The 19,535-nt window shown below is 42.5% G+C and overlaps 2 protein-coding genes across 4 annotated transcripts in view; one reads left to right on the top strand and one right to left on the bottom strand.

Moving 5' to 3' along the window:
- Window positions 1-1,283: 1,283 nt before the first annotated feature.
- On the top strand, window positions 1,284-3,105 carry NDUFB2 (NADH:ubiquinone oxidoreductase subunit B2). The gene is made up of 4 exons (XM_080363977.1): window positions 1,284-1,412; window positions 1,509-1,653; window positions 1,734-1,841; window positions 3,024-3,105. The coding sequence occupies exons 1-3, from the start codon at window positions 1,336-1,338 to the stop codon at window positions 1,806-1,808; spliced, it is 297 nt and encodes a 98-aa protein (XP_080220103.1). The 5' UTR covers window positions 1,284-1,335; the 3' UTR covers window positions 1,809-1,841; window positions 3,024-3,105.
- Window positions 3,106-3,244: 139 nt separating this feature from the next.
- Window positions 3,245-19,535, bottom strand: part of BRAF (B-Raf proto-oncogene, serine/threonine kinase) — an 86,881-nt gene continuing 70,590 nt past the window's right edge. For all 3 annotated transcript variants that reach the window (XM_080363974.1, XM_080363975.1, XM_080363976.1), the window contains 3 exons: window positions 18,953-19,087; window positions 17,922-18,075; window positions 3,245-11,737 (listed from right to left, as the gene is read on the bottom strand). In XM_080363974.1, the coding sequence (XP_080220100.1) occupies window positions 11,715-11,737; window positions 17,922-18,075; window positions 18,953-19,087 (312 nt within the window). In that variant the 3' untranslated portion in view covers window positions 3,245-11,714. The remainder of the gene's footprint in view (window positions 11,738-17,921; window positions 18,076-18,952; window positions 19,088-19,535) is intronic.

Raw genomic sequence — 19,535 nt, 5'->3', positions numbered from 1 at the left:
TTCAAATATAGTCATGTCATCACATTCTGGAACATCATCATAGCGCTCCAAACCCTGAATTTCATCGTTAATTTCTTGTGACTCTATTTCCTTTCTTCAGGTACAACAATCTACATTTACTGATATTCACGAGCAAAATTCAACATTTATTCAAATACAGTCATGTCATCATCTTCCAGAACATCATCATAACTGAACTGTAACCAAGGTTTATTTTTGAAGTAGGGCTTATATTTTGAGCAGCCTCAAAAATCCTGAAAAATCATGCTAGGGCTTATTTTCGAGGTAGGTCTTACTTTTGAGGGAAAACAGGGTATTGCACTTTAAGGTCTGGCTCATGATGAAGCAAATAGCTCTGATGCATCTCCCAGGGTACTCCTGCTCATGACAAGAGGAATATAAAATCACCAAACATGAAAACCTCCCTACAAAAACACTGAGGAAAAAAAATCTCAGCAGGATAAATATTGATGGGAAGAAACCAATGAGCAGTTTCGGGAAGTCTTCAACCCTCCCAAAAGTGGCGATTTCAGGTTAAAAAGATCTGAGTGAAACTTACTCCAAATGTGACTTACTCATCTGTGTCTCAAATGGGGAATTCACTGGAGGTATTAAAGAAATAAAGGACATTGACCAACCTTTGTAAAACAGTGGACGTTGCCCTGGCAGGAGGAACAGGACGAGGCCAAGAGAGGAAACACCACGGGAAGTGTGAAGGGGAAAAGGGCCAAGCGAGAATCACTTGAACTAGGCGTGAACTGTCCCAATTACGGCGAAAATCCTCGTTAAAAAACCCGCCCTGGAGCGGGAGCAGCCCCTTCCTCCGCACGGAATGCGCCGCCCTCACAGCGCATGCGCAGGGAAAAGCAAGGGCGCTGTCACTTTAAGTTGGGGGGGGGGGTGTCGCAAGAGCCAATGGGAATGAGGGCGGCAAAGCGTCATTGTTAAAGTGCCGGTAACAGTGCCCGAGATCACAGGATCACAGAATGTTTGGGATTGGAAGGGACCTCGAACGATCATCTAGTCCAATCCCCCTGCCGGAGCAGGAACACCTAGATGAGGTTACACAGGAAGGTGTCCAGGCGGGTTCTGAATGTATGAACGTTACTCGTGTGACATCAGCACCCGGCGCTGCGCAGACATGGGATAAACAAATCTCTCCACTCTGTGTCGAGTGAAAAAAAACCGAACAGTTTTTAGACAACACCTACGCCCCCCCCCAGCACCCGCAGTTGGTAGGCGCCGGGCGGCGGGGCGGGCCAATCGCCGCGGCTGTTGTTGGGAGGTGGCAGGGTGACATTGGGGGCGGCGGGAGGTTGTGGTGGGGCCGCCATCATGTTGGCGTCGCTGGGGCGCTCGGCAGGGCGGCTGCTGCGGGCCGGGAACGGCGCCGCTGCCGTCGGGCTGCGGCAGTGAGTGCGGGGAGCGGGGCTCGGGGAGCGGGGCTGCGGGAACGGGGCGGGCGGGAGCCGGGAGTGAGGCGGCGGCGCCGGGTGCGTGTGTTGCAGCGCTGGCGGCGGGGTGCACATCCAGCCGCGGTACCGGCAGTTCCCGGAGCTGACGCGGGCGCAGGTCATCCGGAGCGAACTCCTCAGCGGCTTCATGTGGTTCTGGATCCTCTGGCACTTCTGGCACAGCTCGGACATGGTGCTGGTGAGGCCGGCGCGGCGGGCGGCGGGACTGGGGCCGAGACTGGGGCCGTGTCCGGGCTCTGAGCGGTGTCTCTCTCCCAGGGCCACTTTCCCTACCCAGACCCTGCGGCCTGGACAGACGAGGAGCTCGGGATCCCTCCGGACGACGCGGAGTAGCCGCCTCCAGCCGCGGGTGCCGGCAGCGCAGTGGTACGGATCCCACCGCCCGCTCGGAACAGCCCGCCAGGGGTTTGCAGCTCGGCCGGGCTTTGCTTTGCACAGCTATAGGACAGAGTCACAGAACAGTCTGGGTTGGAAGGGACCGTCACAGGTCATCTAGTCCAACCCGCTGCCATGAGCAGGGACATCTTCAACTAGATCAGGTTGCTCAGAGCCCTGTCCAGCCTGGCCTTGAATGTCTCCAGGGGTGGGGGATCTACCACCTCTCTGGGCAACCTGGGACAGGGTTTCATCATCCTTACTGTAAAAAATTTCTTCCTCATGCCTAGCCCGAATCTTCCCTCTTTTAGTTTAAAACCATTACCCCTTGTCCTACCATACCAGGCCCTGCTAAAGAGTCTGTCCCCATCTTTCTTATAGGCCTCTTTTAAGCTCTGAAAGGCCACAATAAGGTCTCCCTGGAGCCTTCTCTTCTCCAGGCTGAACAACCCCAACTCTCCCAGCCTGTCCTCACAGCAGAGCTGTTCCAGCCTCTGATCATTTCTGTGGCTCCTCTGGCCCCTCTCCAGCAGGCCCTTAAACCCATACACTCAGTCACCAAGGCACACACAGTGTGCTTTAATTCTACTTAAAAGCTCCTGGCTGTGATACAGTGCCACAGCGTCATGCCTGGCTGTGCTGACTGGCCCCCTTCTCGTGGTACTTGCAGAAGTACCCTACTTTCAGCTATTGTTTATGCACTTCCAAAGGTAAATGTGCCACATATCTGTTTACTGCCTTCATGCACACTTTTCTTGAGTTGCTAAATAATACTTGAGTCCAGGAAGTCTAGTTTTGGTAACATAAGCCTGCAGTATAACAACTTATTTTTCAATGAATTGTAGCATAGCTTTACCACCACCAGTTAAAAATTACTTTCCTCATGCTGTTCTCTAGACCCAGCATTACCTAATCTTGACAACATGCTCTCTTATTATACTAGAGAGAGAGACCTGTGCAATTCACCCCTTAAAGGTTTGGGGCTTTTTGCTTGTTCCTGATTCTTTAAGTATCTTCTCTCAAGCTGCTGTGTTACATTATGGCTCTGCAAAGCTAGCAGCTTCAACTACTGCTTAAGGCAGCACAAGGCACCATTCAGGTTGTCCCCTGCTCTCAGTGGTGGGAAAAGGATGGGTGGAAAAGGTTCTCAGGATTCTCTTCTGTTGCTTGCAGGTCCCTGGAACTAAAGAGGTCCCTGGAACTAAAGCTTTGGCTCCTTGGCCCTTATTTCAATAAAAGTTGACTGTAAACAACATCTTAAGCTGAATTGTACTTTGGTTTTGAGTGCCGCAGGATTTCTGGAGAATGAACATCACAACTTTAGAGGTGGGATACTTGAGTCCACATGAGCTTCTGTAATGTTTGCTCCGTTTATCACGTGCTGCCCTCAAGAAATAAGGTGACATATTCGTGTTCAGAGAGTGATTTAAAACTTCCACGAATGCACTGTAGGTAAGAATCTTACCATTAAAGCTCTGCCAAATAACCACTAAAAGGCTGAGGGGGGAAATAAAACGTGTCTATGTGAGAACTGCAGAGAAGCTTAACTTGAAAGCCACGTGTTACTGAAATCTTGTCACCAAGTAGCAGTGGCCACAGCAGCAAGGGAAGTTACCCTGAAGGGAGCCCAGACCAGCTGCTGCTGAGCTTTCCACGGGGTAAGGGGGATCTCCCTTGGGTATTAGTGAAGTCCAGAATAAACCTTGTGAAGTAAAACCCTCTGCAAAGGTAAAAATGCCTTCTAAGCACAGTGGCCCAGCACAAGGATGATGAAGAGAGTTAGCTTATTCTCTAGGCATCTCTTTTTGTTTCTTTCTCTCTTCCAGATTTACATTCTAAAGCAACATTATCGAAGTAAATTTTTGACTCCCTTAAACCACCTTAAGTTGCACTTCTAGAACTTCATGGAGACTTACGAATTACACCATAAACAATCCCCTTCAGATTTTTCCATGCAGTCAATCTTTATTATAGCAGTATTCTCATATTCACATCAAGTACATAGAACTTTTTGCCTTTTATATAATACAGAGTTCTTTAAATAACTTTACACAGAAATAGTTTTCTTCAATCTGAATTCAGCTATCAAATTTTAATATGTTTTAAGTCTCCATGCTCTCTAACCAAACTGGACAATATTTCCCATTGTACAAATTTACATGAGAAAAACTCCAAAGTACAAATGAAGGGACAACAGAAGTAAAGGGGGAAGGAACAAACAAGAAAAATAAGTTGTATTGGCAATTACAGGGGAAACTTGAGAGGGAAAGAAGGGGACTTGCCATGACCTACGTAACAGGAAACCAAAAATAAACATTTTGTTACAAATTAAAAAATAAATACAAGTTTCGAAACAATTACTCCGTTGTAGATTTTTAAAAAGCAGCTATGGAAATCTACTAACACAATTGTTTTTTTTAAGTAACCAAAGTGGACCTTCTACTTCGCAGTTGTAAGCCCCTCGCAAACCTCTGGTGGTCAAAAACCAAAAAAGTACAGCTGAAAGGAATGTTGTGTTAGCACACAGTTTAAACTGCTGGGACATTTCATTGCACTAAGGAACAAACAAACAAAAAACAAGAAATCTGTATATAATTTCCCTTTCCTCTCCTTATTAGATACTTTGCCTCTCATAAACAAGCCTCTGTATTATGAGGTAATGCCATTGTCTTGTCTATATATAAAAATAATCAAGTTTAAAGGCTATAGATCTGTATGTCTATAAACTTTAAACAAGCCAGTCCTCTCTTACTCCCCCCATAGGGTCCGACCACCGAGTGCCACACCTTCCATCACCTTTTACAGAAACACAGACATTGCGCCTCTCGTGGACACCCCCAAGAGACCGGTGCACATTTCCTCATCTGGCAAAAGCAGCGCGCGCTCAAGTAAGAAACGGTGCAAGTGATGCACGACAGGTCGCACACGCGGATGGACCTGCTCCTTCAGAACAAGGCAGAGTCACAGAAGGCAACAGTGGCCAGCCTGCACGTGTCTTCTGACAAAGGGACACAATTAGGCAGCTGATGACTTTTGCAATTGCTTAAAAAAAGGGTCACCCGCCCAGCTCTGGGAGCCCGTGCAGGGAGGGGAGGAGCACGGTGCTGGCAGCTGGGACAGCCGTGGTAGAGGTGGGCTGGCTCCTGCACCCCCAGGGTGCGGGACCTGGCGCTGGTGGCACAGGGCAGCCCACAATCCCAAAGGTATCCCATGGAGTAGGGGCCATGACTTTCCCCGATCCCAACAAACGAGATCAGAAGAAAAGCAACGTTAATTTGGGTTGCCAAAACATGCAAGTTGGCCACTGTCAAGTTTCTGTCAGTTGAGGAGAAGTTGGAGAGGGGGAAGGAAGGGGGGGCAGGTAGAACACAAGGCTCGTGAAGGAATGATGTGCATTTTTTTTGTCATTGATTTTTTTTCCTAAAGGTTCACAGCTTTGAATAAAAAAAAGCACATTTATTGCACTTACATTTTATTTTAGAGAGTTAATTTAAATTATGCCCTCAAAACCCCCCACCATCCCAAAATAACCCAACACCCAAGTTTGGTCCATTTTGCCCCCCAGACCCAACATCTGTGCCCAGGCGGCAGGGCTTCATTTCTTCTGTAAATGTTCCACTGAACTCCCGAACACACAAACAGATTTTCTTTTCAGCTAGGGTGAATACACAAATACAACGCAGAATGACATTTATCAAAACAAACCCCAACCGTTTTCCAAACCCAAACAACAACAAAAAAAGAAAACATAGTTATTTTTTGTGTTTTACTCGCTCAAAAGCAAATGTCACACAAGGCTTATTCTAAAGTACAGCTGCTGCAAACTCGATAAACCAGACAAAATGACCAGATAGGCCACTGCTGGCTCTTAAGTAGGCTGGATGAGCTGAACACGTTGCTGCTGTGATGCTATGAAGCAAATGCCTAGGTAGTTTAGAAGTTTCTAAACCCTCCCCCAACAGCTCCCTTCTCTTAGAGAAATAGTTTCTTTATGATTTTGCTTAAAAACAGACAAAACACCATCTTCTCACATGTACTGCTAGTGCAGAATTTGGGACAGGTAGAAGGGTCCCAGGTAGTTCCTGGAATATTAGTAAAATGTTTTTACACTTTGCATTCTAAAAGGAACAAAGCCAAGTAAAAACTGGTCTGATGTTTTGCATGAACTGTGCATTTAGACATAACTTTATAATTTACAATTATGCCCAAGGTCTTGCCCCAAAGGAAAAAAAAATCTGAAAAAGGACTAATACCAAACCCCATTATTTTGTCCTTTATAGACAAGTAGGTTAAATATGACACTGGTGTGTAGGTACTGCCAGAAGTCTACGTAACCGTTTTGAAATTTGAACAAATCAAAATCACACCTACTGGTTGTCCCTCAGCTGACAACACACCTGCCACCTCCCATGGGTAACGTGCAATAACAGTGTGTCATTGCTGGAGAGTCGCCTGCATTGTTGAGGAACTGCAAAAGGCCCAAGGAAGAACTAATGAAACCTGCTGATATTCCATAAAACAAAATGAATTGCACTTTCTGTGCCAGGGAATTAATTGTATCGTCCTGATATATTACATGATTACATGAGTACTAGCCATTGATTTCTCCTCACCTAACTCCCATTTTTCATCTACTGTCTCATTCTAAGATGCTATGACAGTGTAACTTTGGGCCTCTTTGGAGCATTCTATTACCCTTCTTTAAAAAGATCTTTGTGTCTTTGGAGGGGGAGGAGGGCTTTTTTATCTTTAAATTAAATGAACCTCATTTAACTTCTGATAGAGCAGATTTCAAGCAGCAAGTTTATTGTAACTGAATTAGGTATCCTTCAATTCCTAGCTTTGAAATGACCGTAAGTATTTTGGGGAACACTCTGCCCTCCTTCACAGAAGTTTACCAGCTCCAAACTACCTATCTATGGTGATAGTTATATACAAAAACTACTGCATCAGAAGTAAACCAAAGCCACTGCTCTAGTTACAAAGCACCTGGTTTACATTCTGTTGTACTTTTTAAGGTTGCGAAGGCACATGATCATTTGGCAAACCGCAAAGACTGTTTTGGAGGATCCCTATGTAAACCATTTAACAGAGGGTCTGGATAGCTCCCTTCTCTCCAGAAAATACATACGCTAGTTTTCGCTTTAGTTTGCTCTTGGTGTACTTTGCATTCTGCAGTTTTTAAACAGTTTCCTCCTTCCACAGTTTCGTAGCTATTTACTGCTGTCACGGTGCTGACTCAGTAGCTTCTGTGTTGGCATCCTTGAACTTAAATGCAAAGAAGAACCTTGATGATTTTATTTACTAGGTAAGAAGTAACGAAACAATGAAAAAATATATTTAAAATGCATGCCCAAACAAATGTGAAGTGCAAATGCATATTAACAAGGCTGCAGAAGACAGTTTCTTTCATAAAGTTCTATGTCAAATGCGTAACAGAAAACCAGAAGACACAGCACCTCCAGAGCCATGCCGTAACACTCATGCAACTGCTTTTTAACTGAACTTGGCTGTACCTAGGAGCTTTGCCTGTCGCATTGTGCTACTGGTGGTACTTTTTTCAACAGACAGAAAACACGTTGTCTACAGTACTATGAATAGTTTGTGCTACACATGCTGCACTCACAGTCCAGAAGGGAATGAAATCTATAGGCTGCAGAAGTGTGAAATGGCTACATGCTGCTTCCCTAAATTTAGCCCCTCCAGCTATCAAAACTTCAACTAGTACTTTTTTTCTGAGGTTTCTGAGGATCTGGCTTCCCCAAACGTTCTGTGAAATGCTGGATGCATTTACATCACCAGGCAAACACAGAAGCAAACCTATATGTGCATGATCTTCAGCGTATTCCGCCTCCCCCCATTTGGGCATTTGTGGAAAGACATGGTACTTATCAACAGTCAGCATTTCATTGATTTTATGTCATGAAGGCCAAATTCTGCCTCTAATGAGCACATACTAATCCAAGTGATGTCTAGAGGCCACAATAAGATGGCAGTGTTTGGTTTCAAACATTCGGCATCATCACCAGCTGCTGGGGCATTCAAGTACAAGGAAAGATGATTTTATGTGAGCAGAAAAAGCAGAGGTGGATTCGTTCAATGACCTGCACGAGTTCAGCAAAAAACAAATGATGGGGCTAACTGTATCTGGGGCCATGTAAGACTTAATTCGTGCAGAACTTACTTTCAAAATAACCAGGCCTCTACGCTCATACCATTTGGTTTAAGCTCCACCACAATGTTCCAGTTCCAGCAAATATGCTGCAGGAAACTATCATGTACTGACAGGGAAGATGTAATGGGTAACGGGCCTCTTCTAACTGTGTGGAAAAGGAAAGGTAGAGGGGAAGGTGTCTGTGTCGTTAATGAAGACATGAACAGCTGGGATTGGATACTGGTAGATTTCCAAATAATTATTAGAGACTAGATAATGTAAAGCTAAAAGCAGTATGACTGTCTAGATGTTTGTCCCAATGCGCACACAAAATATGTTCTAACATCCCCATACAGGACATGTGCCTGTGGCTGTGGCATAATAGAGAAACTTAAATGTGGTGTAATGGACATTAACGTATTGGTTATTTTAGTTTACATCCTTCACCCCACTCCTATACAGGGCACTCTGCTCTGATCTCCCTGTTCACTAAACAACTACAGGGCACCTTTAGGACTGGTTCTGATGGCATGCAAGACATCCAGAAAAACTCTTGAAGGAAAAGATGAAAAAAATAACAATTCCAATTATTTACAAGCCAAATCCCTTCCAAAGTTTTGCATGAGTATTACGTGGCACCTCCTATAGACAAACACACATTACTACAGCTGTCTGGAGGGAGACATGAAGACCAGTAGAAATGCATCCTAAAAGGACTTCTCTAAACAGCAGCCAAACAACTTGCACATTCCTCAGAAAACAAACAAACAAACAAACAAAACCCCGACAAACAAACCCCAATAAAAAAACCCCAAAGACCACGTGTTACTTATAAAGTGCTTTGCATGGACAAGGATAGCAATTTTCCTTGTGCTTTTCCTATGGGCTCAAGAAGCATATTGTAGACTAAGGGGTAATGAATCTTCACAAAAATAAGTTCATTTTAAGCAAAGACACAATGAAATTCCTAACAGTTATGTTTTAGCAGACAATCTTCTACCAGCATGACCTTGTGGAAAGGAAACTAGGGCTTTTAACAAGCTCTGTGAAACGAATGACTGCACACCACCTGCACATACTTGCTCCGATAACAACTTCTTTCAAGGGGATATTAATTTCCAGCATGCCTGACAGGTACAAATTAGGCCACAGCCCACAGAGGGGCTGGAGGGAGAATGAGTGGTGACTGTGTCACACTCTGGGAGTCTGTCACTGCTTTCACCTGCCTGTTGAGCCCAGCGGCCCCAGGCTCCTTCCACCTCCTCGGTCTTGGCCTCCAATGCTCACAGGGAGCGCTGTGATTCCACCGGCACGCACGCCACCGCTCACTCATTCGCTTCTCCGCACTGGAAAGTGGCTATTGCTACTATTTAAATTCCTGCCAATCTCAATAAGAAAAAAAAACAAAACAAACAACCAAACCTTACAGCATCTGAAGACCCACAGCAGACAAGAAAAATTTGTGCTTTTTGTTTGTTTGTTTTTAAAATGCATCCTGTACACAAAATCAATTCTATTCATGTACCAACATGAATCACTTCATTCTTGTAGTGACTATTAAGTCATTCACTATTGCTGTCTTGCTAATGTTTGTGGAATTAATATGAATACACAGTATTTCAGTTATAATTCCCACTTCAGATTAGTCCGGTCCCTATAACCCCAGTAAATATTTACTGACAAAACCAAACAGGCTACCAGCAATGCTGCAGAACTCCAGGGTTTTAAAAACACGTTCCACTACCCATGTGGGTTTCTCCCTTCACCTGGGAGCAACCTTCTGCAGACACAAACAGTCCAACTCTGCGAGGGAGGGAAGGACAGTGTCCTTACCCAACACACCCCTGTTTAGCATGGACATCACATTCACACACATTTAACTCCTTCATTTATTTGTCATGATTTTGTCTAACATCCCTTCACCTCCCCACCCCAGCAAGAACCTCCCTGCTTAGAGGGGGGTCGATTCTCTTGCCTCACCTGGAGTGGCACAGGGCAGATACAAATCTAATTCGGAAAGCTTCTCTCTGATCTCGAATTTCTTTCTAATGTGGTCTGACTTGCCTCTGTACAAATAATTTACATGTAATAGCACATACCGGAGAACTCTGCAAACAGATCACATCACAAGATATTCTACTAGAGGTAAATGATGTGCAGAACTTTCTGAGTTGTTTTTATTTTTTCCCTGACTGGGTAACTCGTCAAAAAGCTACCGACCATTTGAAAACCAGGATTGGAGGACAGGAGAACAACGCACTCTGATGGAGATACCGCCACCTTCACCCTAGTTTGCCAAGGGTACAGAAGGGAAAGACAAACGGAAGGAAAGAGATGACAGGGAAGAAAGCAACGAGAGGAGAAGTAGTCAGCGTGGATCCAGCAAGTACCGTTTTGATTTGATCGAACACCTTGCCATTAGGACAAGGTGCTCCACATTTACACACACACTTATCAGAGGACGCTTAGTTAACAGGATAAAAATCCTTTAAAAAAAGCTCTTGAAAGTACCAAAACACAATTTTCGGAATGTCTAATTCTAGGGGGTTTTGTATTTGTATTCAATTCAACCTGAGAACTTTTTTCCCCGTTTATGAAAACATTACATATTGGTAAGGTACCTGGCATTAACCTGCACCCTCGTTTAAAATAAAACTTTTAAAGTAGGTACATACACCATTCACAGTCTGTATCAGGATTTCTACAGACTTCAGATGCTGTGGTAGCATCTTTGATAAATACATTGTATCATATGATACAAAAGAAAAAAAAAATAGAAGAGGACAATCGCGCTACATTTTTTGTTTTTTAAACTTCAGTTTGTTGCTGGACCAACAAAAGAAGGATCTACTGAATCCTTCTGAAAGATGTTGTATATGCACATACCAAGAAAATACTCGAAAAGGAAAAAGGTTAAGGTTGGTGGCTGTCGTTTGTTTTTTGAAGAAGCGATAAAGTAAATCTGAAAAAAGGTGCAGCAGCATCCCCTTTTCCTTCAGATCAATCTCTTCGCCTTTACAGTAACATTTTCCCCAGCTCCCATCACCTCGCGGTTTTAATTTTACTGTAATAAAACCCAATACTATAGACAGACTTAGGCGTCTGACATAATACAGTGAAAAGGGGATACTGCGTTGTCCATAAATCAGCGAGTACACCAGGAAATAAGTAAAAAAAAATAAAAGGTCAGGACGGAGGAGGGATTCTTTTGAATTAGCACTCATCAGACATTCAGCCTCTGATGGTACGTTGTTAGAGGGAGAAAGCCGACCGGCAGACCATCCAAAGCAAAGTCTCCTAAAGTTGCAGCAGCAGTTCCATCCCCTCATGCCCGAGCACCAGAGTCAAACCACGAGCGCCCTCTCCTCTCTCCGGGGAATGATGCCAATGGCACGGGCAGCGGCCGCGGGTCTCCAAGTGCACCTGGCGGCTTGTGTTGAAGGAGAAACACCGGCAGCAGAGGATTCTGGTTCCCAAAAAAAGGTACTATTTCTTTTATTTATTTTCTTTTATTTTTTTTTTGTTTTGTGTTTTTTTTTCTTTCCCATTGTGTCGTTGGACTGGCAGTTCCATTCTGCTCCACTTTTAAGCTTACGGATATCTTTTCTAAATTGCTTTAGGTTTCGCGGAGCAGAATAGAGTTTTGATGTTAAGAAACTGTAGGAACACAAGACTTAAATAACAGAGTGGGTGCTGCCATGGTGCTGTGGCTACTTGAACGCTGCAAATTCTCCTGTAGAGGGAGGACAAGAGCTTGGTTTAAGTAGGTGATTACAGTTACCAGGCGGTCAGAGATTTTCTGCAGACTAGTTGAACATTAGGTTGAATATAAAAGATGTTAAAAAATGCAAACTGTTAAAATTAAAGCACAAAAGAATACATAGTGAAAGAACATTGAATATAGACCCAGCATATTTTACCAGAAAGGAATTTCTTGAAAGCAAGCTGTACCCATTCATCCCAGGACAGAGGTCTAAAAGTTCAACCAAAGTCTAATTCATCGTGCATTTGAAAATAAAACGCATCAGTTCCATTTCACTGTAAACTCCCTATTGCACATATATCCTCCTGAAAAGCAACTATTGCAATAAACGCGTCATACTGCAAACTAATTTCTATTCTGCTGTAAAACTGGTTTAATAAGAAAAAACTACTTGACACACCCGTTAACCTTTAAAGACTATATACAGTAAAGTGCCTGAAGATTAAATCACTATTAAAGAATGCTAGAATCTGATTTAGAGACCAACATAGCAACCTACTGTGAGAAATATAAGAATGGTGAGATTGCCTATTCACTCCCAGACCAAAAATTAGGCCTCACTAATTGGGAGCACAACAAATGAAGCAACGCCCATGCTCTCTTCAGCATTGCTGAAGAAATAATAATTCTATGCAGCGCTTTCACATGCAGCGATCTCCTGAAATTCTGGTGGCATGCTGCGAGATAGGCTGGTAGTTCCATTCTGGAGATGATGACACTACGGAAGTGGGTAAAATCACTGTCCAAAGACTCAAGAAGTTTGCCACAGAACTGAATAGAAGATGAAACTAAGATACTCATCCTCTTAATCTAATACTTTAGACAAAAAAAATTTCCTGCCACTCACAAAGAAACTGTGTTCTATATGATTTTCAGGGAAGGGTGTCCAACTATGCTTAACCAAAAGGACCCAGGAGCAAGAGAAAGTGTGCATATAACTTCCCTTTGTTGCGCTCTACATTAATTTTGGGTTAGTTTCTTGAGAGCACCCCTCAAAGCTCTCCTAAAAATGAAGGACTGATAAGCAGACAGATGAGACCGTTTGTTCTTTTTGACAGCAACATGTGAATACCATTACATATTGTGCCTTATCTCAGTGTCCTTCCATCCTCCCAAGAGCAAGGGTTTTGTTGGTTTTGTTTTTTCTTAAGATTCTTATTCTGAATATTGGAAAGAAACCAGAAATACCCCTGCAAACAGAATTTTAAACTGATAGCACTACTTCCCTGGAATGTCTTGGTTTACAAAGAAGGGAGCCAAGAAACGATGAGCAGTCTGCATGGGGAGCGGGAAGAAAGGGCATCTACAGGGCCTGGTAGCAACAGCTGATCCAAGGGAACGTGAAGAGCGCTGGGAACAAGGAGAGAAGGCTCCGTGCGCCATGGGAAATGAGAAGGGGACGCAGCCGAGGTCTAAAGCAAGGGCAGCTGGCACAGGGGGCTGTGGCAGACCGCAAGCTCTACGTGTCCTGGTAGACTGTGGTGGCAGTTTCAAGTTATAACGATAGATGAATAAAAGCTTCGCAATGGGTCTAATTGCCCGTTTCCCCAGTTCTACCAACAGATAAAACCCTTACTCTAAAATACTCTGAATATTTGATAGCTTCCCTTGCTTCTCTCTGTCACGTTTCACCGATCTCTCAGCTCTCTTCACAATATCTTCTAGAAACTTCTCAATTTTTGTAGTTCCCCCCCTAGTTTTTTCTTTTAAAAGAAGGACAAAAATGTCATCAAGTATTTGCCTGTGAGGCTCATTTTTAAGAATGACATTCATGCTTAGCTACACTTTCAAAACATGCTCTACTTAATTTATTTTGCAGTCTGCTTTCCTAAACTGCTGATTAAAGATCAATTTATAAACAAGAGATTGCTCCCTCATTACTCATCTTGTCCTTCTGCCCATTTCTGGTAATAATTCAGCTTTTAATAGTCATACAGGGATTTCAGAAGATAAAAAATGAATGATTAATTGGAAAAGGGCAATGGAAAAAACAGGATCAGGAGTCAAGATGCATTTCAGATAGAATGGTAGCTATAAAAACGTGATTTTCAGATTTTTCTTGCATCTAAATAAAACCTTAGCAAAGAGCTTTTTCCAACAAGCTAAATCTCCCCTTTTAAAATTCAGGTGCTAATCTGATCTCAAATCAACAGGACACCAAAACCGGTAACATGTTCATCTAATAATGGGATTATGTTGACTGAACATGGATAAAATGTGGTTACCAGTAACAGCTTTCCCCAGACAAGGAGTGCAGATGGCTATACCTATCCGCGTACAGGAATCCTCCATCCTGACAGGTCTTGACAGGACTTTCTGAGAAGCAGCTAAAATGCTTTATGTCACCCTTTCTATTCTGAAGATGTAAAATGTCTGTAGCTGATTCTTTTATCTTCTGAAAGAAACCCCATCTGTAGGAGAGGGATAGAGAACAGAAGCAACTTCTTCCTGACACTTAGTGCACAGAGGTAAATGAAGTAATTCACCATTTTCTAGTGTGACGTGATGGTCTTGCCTGAAAGCAGTGAATGGGCTAAATGAAGACAGCTTTAGAAACATGATCCAATATCCCTTGTCCTGCAGGATCTTACAGGATCATCCTGATTCTGCCCTGCTAAGGTGACCTCGCAAACGCCGGCTCAGGCTGGTGGGCAAGGAGAGTTTTCTAACCAGTTTTTGGAGAGTTGCTCTGTTGGCGGTGGGGGGAACACGCTCAACTGCACGGAATGGACTTGTGGAATTGGAGAGGATCTGCCAGCATAAGGGTAAGGAGCTGGGCCATGGCTGCTCCCAAGGAGATCAGCTTATCACAAAGCTATGAAAACAAATACTTAGTGATTTAAGATGTGGAAAAAAAAAACAACAGACATTTTTATTCACTGTCAGTCAGATACCTGATGCGCTTTTTACCAAGCAGAACTTCAGACAGCTGCTTTGACTGGTAACAAAGAAATGCCTTTCAAAAGGATGGGCAGCATTTGAAAATCTACACTTCTTATGGAGCCCTTTAAAGTTAGTTGTTACAGTCTTTCCACACTTGTGGAAACTACTTCAAATGCATACTTTCAAAAAATCTGTTCTAAAAAGATGATCAAGTTCTTTCATGTGGTGTCCAAAGAATATATTGCAAGCACATGTCTGAGAGAACCTGCTGCCCCTGATTCTCAGAAGGATTTAAGATGCAGTTACCAATCGCTGCTCTCACAAATGTATAAATTATCTAGATTAATGAGATTACTAAGGTGTATAGACAACATCCTAACTGTACTCCTTATGCTAGCGTAGATACCACGTTTCTCAGAAGAATTGCAAGGAGGAGAATGGTTCCCTTCCAGGCCTGTGCCAGCCTCGTCTACTGAAGTAGACAGTAACTGACTTATCAAAGGAAAAACCAAATTCCAACACCTTGGCTGGATTAGATTCACAGGTACAGAAAAAGGTATTAATGAAGAGGCAGTTTTCTGTTGGATCTTGCACTTCTAGTATGGATACCATCCGCTGGCTAAATAAAAATCTGCAACATACACCGATGTGGATAACCAGTATCTTCAGAACAATACACAGCAGTATTTATGAAGATCTGGTCCTTCTAGATGGTACCAAGGCAAATTTTGTTTCTATACTGAGATGCAGGGAAGTAAAGAAAAAAGGAAACTCACATAGTATCAACTACCCCTTCAGAAAAGCCTAAGGTTCTACAGACCTATTTTCAGGACTGCTAGGTATCTGTTTCTAAACAATACAGCTGGGTCATGCCTTTGAGAATACTGACTCAGATCCACACGTGTATTTCGGCATCTTCATCCTACATATGTTCCCAAATCTCGCTGAAGCAGCAGTTGCAAACTACGGAAGTTAAACTCCTAAATGCCTTTATGTCAGATAAAGTTAATGATCCACAAAAAACCAGCCTCCTTTCAGGCTGCATAAAATGTTTAGTGAGAAGCTAAGATCACGTTACGGCCATGGGTCCCAAACCGTGCTGAAGGTGTAAAAACAGACGACACAAGAAGAATTTGAATGCGCTGCCCACACCGCAGGAATCGTGGCCAAACGTGTCTAAGGATGGCAGCATTCCCCCCACTACAATTGTAGTTCCTGTCACACAGAGGAACAATCTTAACAACTAGGAGGATAACGCTGCTCCAAGGAGTAACTCATTGGAACTGAGCAAGCTGTGACAGCCTGGGATGGTGCGTTTCTAGATTCTGCAGGAGACCCAGCAGCATCCTCTTGCTATTCCTGGGATGGGCATTGTAGCCTGTGTTAAATATACCCCAAACCTTAAGAAACATTCTTCCTCACTGCCCAGAGTAAACAAATAATAATAATTAAAAAGGGGGGGAAAAAAAAAACACACTTAAGTCCTGTTTTCATTTAAAGATGAGCCTGCCAAAATGAGGAGAAGCTACCAGAAAGATGGGAAACAGATTTTCTAAAACAATAACAACTTTCGTCCTCCATAACTATTTCCATATAGATTTCAACAGATGAATTTTCTTGACTAACAAAATGAGAAAAGTTAGTTCCCAAACTGCTCCAACAACAGAAGCCAAAAAGGCCATTAGAATCCAGCCAGAAAACACAGAAATTGCCTACATCTCTTCAAGCTAACTCTGCCTCTTGCTTTAAAATGCTCAGTTGCCAGACAGCAGAAAACCTTTTCTGAATTCCTGATCTATTTCAAAAAATTACTGCCAGTAACATGCAAAACTTCCCTATAAGTATGTAACTCAGAAGCCACTCAGAACACCCCTGACCCTTGAAGTCCTAGCAAGAGCAGCAACAGCTTGCTTCCGATGCAGAAGAATCTGTGAAAATTAACAGCTTAGCAGTTTAAAACAAACAAAACCACACAACTAATTTCAAAATACGCAAGAACACAGTCAATAACATTATTGTTTTCATATCTGACATCGAAGACTGATATAGCCTGAACCACTACTCTGGTTCACCATTTCCAGAGGAACGTTCCAGAGGAAAGAAGAATCTTTCAAGTGAGCTGACAGGATCTTGGCAAGGTGTCCAGTTTTCTCAGTTAGATATCTAGTCTAACAGATTCACTTCTGGTCAAACTAGCAGCTTTTATATAGAAGTAAAAAAAGAAAAACCCACTATTCCTCACTGAGCAGAAGCACGCTCAGTGGTATTCTTAACAATATTAAAGTAAATAAAGCATTTCATCTTAACATGGTGTAATACTGATTTCCATGAAAACAACCACTTTTTCAAATCCTCTTTTCCTATTATGGGTGTTAGCAGCCTTTTTCTCTTAAAGTATTTGGTTATGCTCAAGATTTTTTTTTAATTTTTAAATCTGTGCTAATTGAAGGATACACGGCCCATTACCAGCAATATTTTTGCAGTTCAGCAAAATCAGAGATTCATAATTTCTTCTATGTTGTACTGTAATAGAACATTTTGAGATGGTCTAAGCTATAGCAGGTCAAAAATAAAAAGTAAATTAAAAAACCCCCACGCTACCACTCTTCTGCAAGAAGGGGTGTTCTCTAAACAGCACTATTTTAAACTTTAGCTTTCAAAATTAGAGTCACATGTCACTAAGCTCTTTCTTTGGATTCTGTGCTGTATCTGCTCACTTCTGCTGACCACGAGAAGTTTTGATTGTTCTCACTCTTGAAGCTAAGTTTATTTTTCCAATTGTTTCCCACATATGAGTAGCATTACTAACCGAGGAATCTAAAGCCTATTGCTCAATTATCATTACCTCAACTGAAGTGAAAAAATAAAAACACCATAGCTTGAGCAGATTAAAAACAAATACAGTCCTGAGTAACTAATTCCAATCAATAAACTAGGCAAAAACGACACAGGCAAGCAAAAACGACACCCAATCGACACCTTCAGAGGATTTTTGCTTGTTTTGAAGTGACTTTTCCCATTTCTCCTACGTGACTTTACAATTCTTCTTGTGCCAGCTGTTCCTAGGGCATTCCTTACCGACACAGACTTTGTGCTCGGGACATTCAATGCTCAGTGTTGGGAAGCGAGTCCTCCTTCCCTCAGTAAACCTTAAAAACACGGCTGGTAGGAACCGAGAACGTACACGTGTGTTGCACGCACAGGAACATACCAGCACACGGACACACAGGCACATGACTTCACATTTCTTTTCAGTGTACTGGAAACCCACCGTATCCCCCTGCTTGGATGGGTGTTTTTGGAGAAGCACAAGCATATAGACTAAAATCCTCTGTCTGGAAGCCAGCTCGGTTTAATGAGGGCTCAGATGCACTGCGGTGAATTTTTGGCAACGACCGGGCCAGAAGCTCAATGGAGGCAAGAATCTAAAACAAGTAGAAAAATAAACGATCAAATCTGTTGTTCCGAATTTGTAACACTCTCTTAAAACCAAAGGCAGAACACCCCTTAGCTACAGAAAAATATTCGCAACCAATTTAAACAGAAACTTAAAAAAACCCCATAGATTACTGCATTGCACTCTGATGTTTGCATCCTTGAAAAGCTGAAAAGGACATTTGGGAAGAAACTGCCTCATTTTCCCCTTTAAAAGGCTACACTGATTTCCCTCTGTAAGCATAATGAATATGGTTGGCCTTTTATTTGCCTCCTTGTTTATGCACTAGTACCAGTACCTACCATCGCTGCAAATAAACAGCTTTGGCAGTGGTTTGATTAATACTTTATTACCACAAAGCCAGCAGGGGGAGCTCCTTATTTTTTGAAAACGCTTTGGTTACTTCAAAAAAAAATTAAAAATAAGGTCCTCTCAAGCTTTTAGAATCCAAACCTTCCCCAGCAGGCATGATCAACCAAGTTTTGTGACAAGACTCTTCAGTTTCCCTTTGTAAAGCTTGGGGGAGAGCAAGGAGGGGTGTATAAAGATTTCTGAGAACATACACAGTAAGTTCTAATTTGTGTGTCTAACTGCGATTATTAATTTCACAGCCCCTCAGCTGAAACTTTCTCCAACGTATAAATGCATTTCCAACTGCACAAGTCATTTTAATGCCTACTTTCTGAATTGAAAATCAGCATTTCTAATTAAACAGAACTAACCAGGTACTGAACCAATACTCTCATGAAGTCACGCTATAGCACACTCATCAAAAAATTTCAGCTGGCCAGCGAGTTCATAATTGATTTCATTTTTAATATTTGAACGGTAAAGTCTACTGAGAACTAAAAAGGAACATTCCTCACCTGTGGAAAAAGGGGTCTCTCATCTCTTTTCTTTTTTAAGCATTCTGCCATTAGTCTCTTCATTGCTTTTGGACAGTTGCTCCGTACTTTGCTGAGGTCTGGAGATAAGTATCCTCGCCCCACCATAAAAATTATCTTTATTTAAGTGGGAAAAAAAAAAGATGAAAAAGGAAGAAGATGAGTCCATAAACTAAACAGTAAACAAAGAAGAACATTTTGCTAGACCATTTTAGTCCGAGCAGCCAGTTTTCTGCTCCCAGGAAACACTATCTGGTACTGAAATTGCCAAGTTTCTTAGAGTAATACTGGCTAACCTATTCCATACAGAGAAAGAAAGATCAGATTTTTCCTCCTTCTCCTCCTCCTAAGAGACATTTCTGTGAAATCTGAACGCTAGTAAATGGTTACCATTTATAGCAATAACCATCTAAGGAACAGTTCTTCGGTGTCAAAAGCTGTTACAAAAACAAGAATAAGCAACTCTGTGGCAGGAACAGAATGCCTAAAAATAAGTATTCTGTAAAAACAAAGAATCTGTTTTATATTATAAGTCAACAGCAAGTTCACACTGACGAGTATTTTA

Source organism: Nesoenas mayeri (genome assembly GCF_963082525.1).
Source record: "Nesoenas mayeri genome assembly, chromosome: 1".
Lineage (NCBI taxonomy): Eukaryota > Metazoa > Chordata > Aves > Columbiformes > Columbidae > Nesoenas > Nesoenas mayeri.
This window is presented reverse-complemented; position numbering and strand designations above follow the sequence as displayed.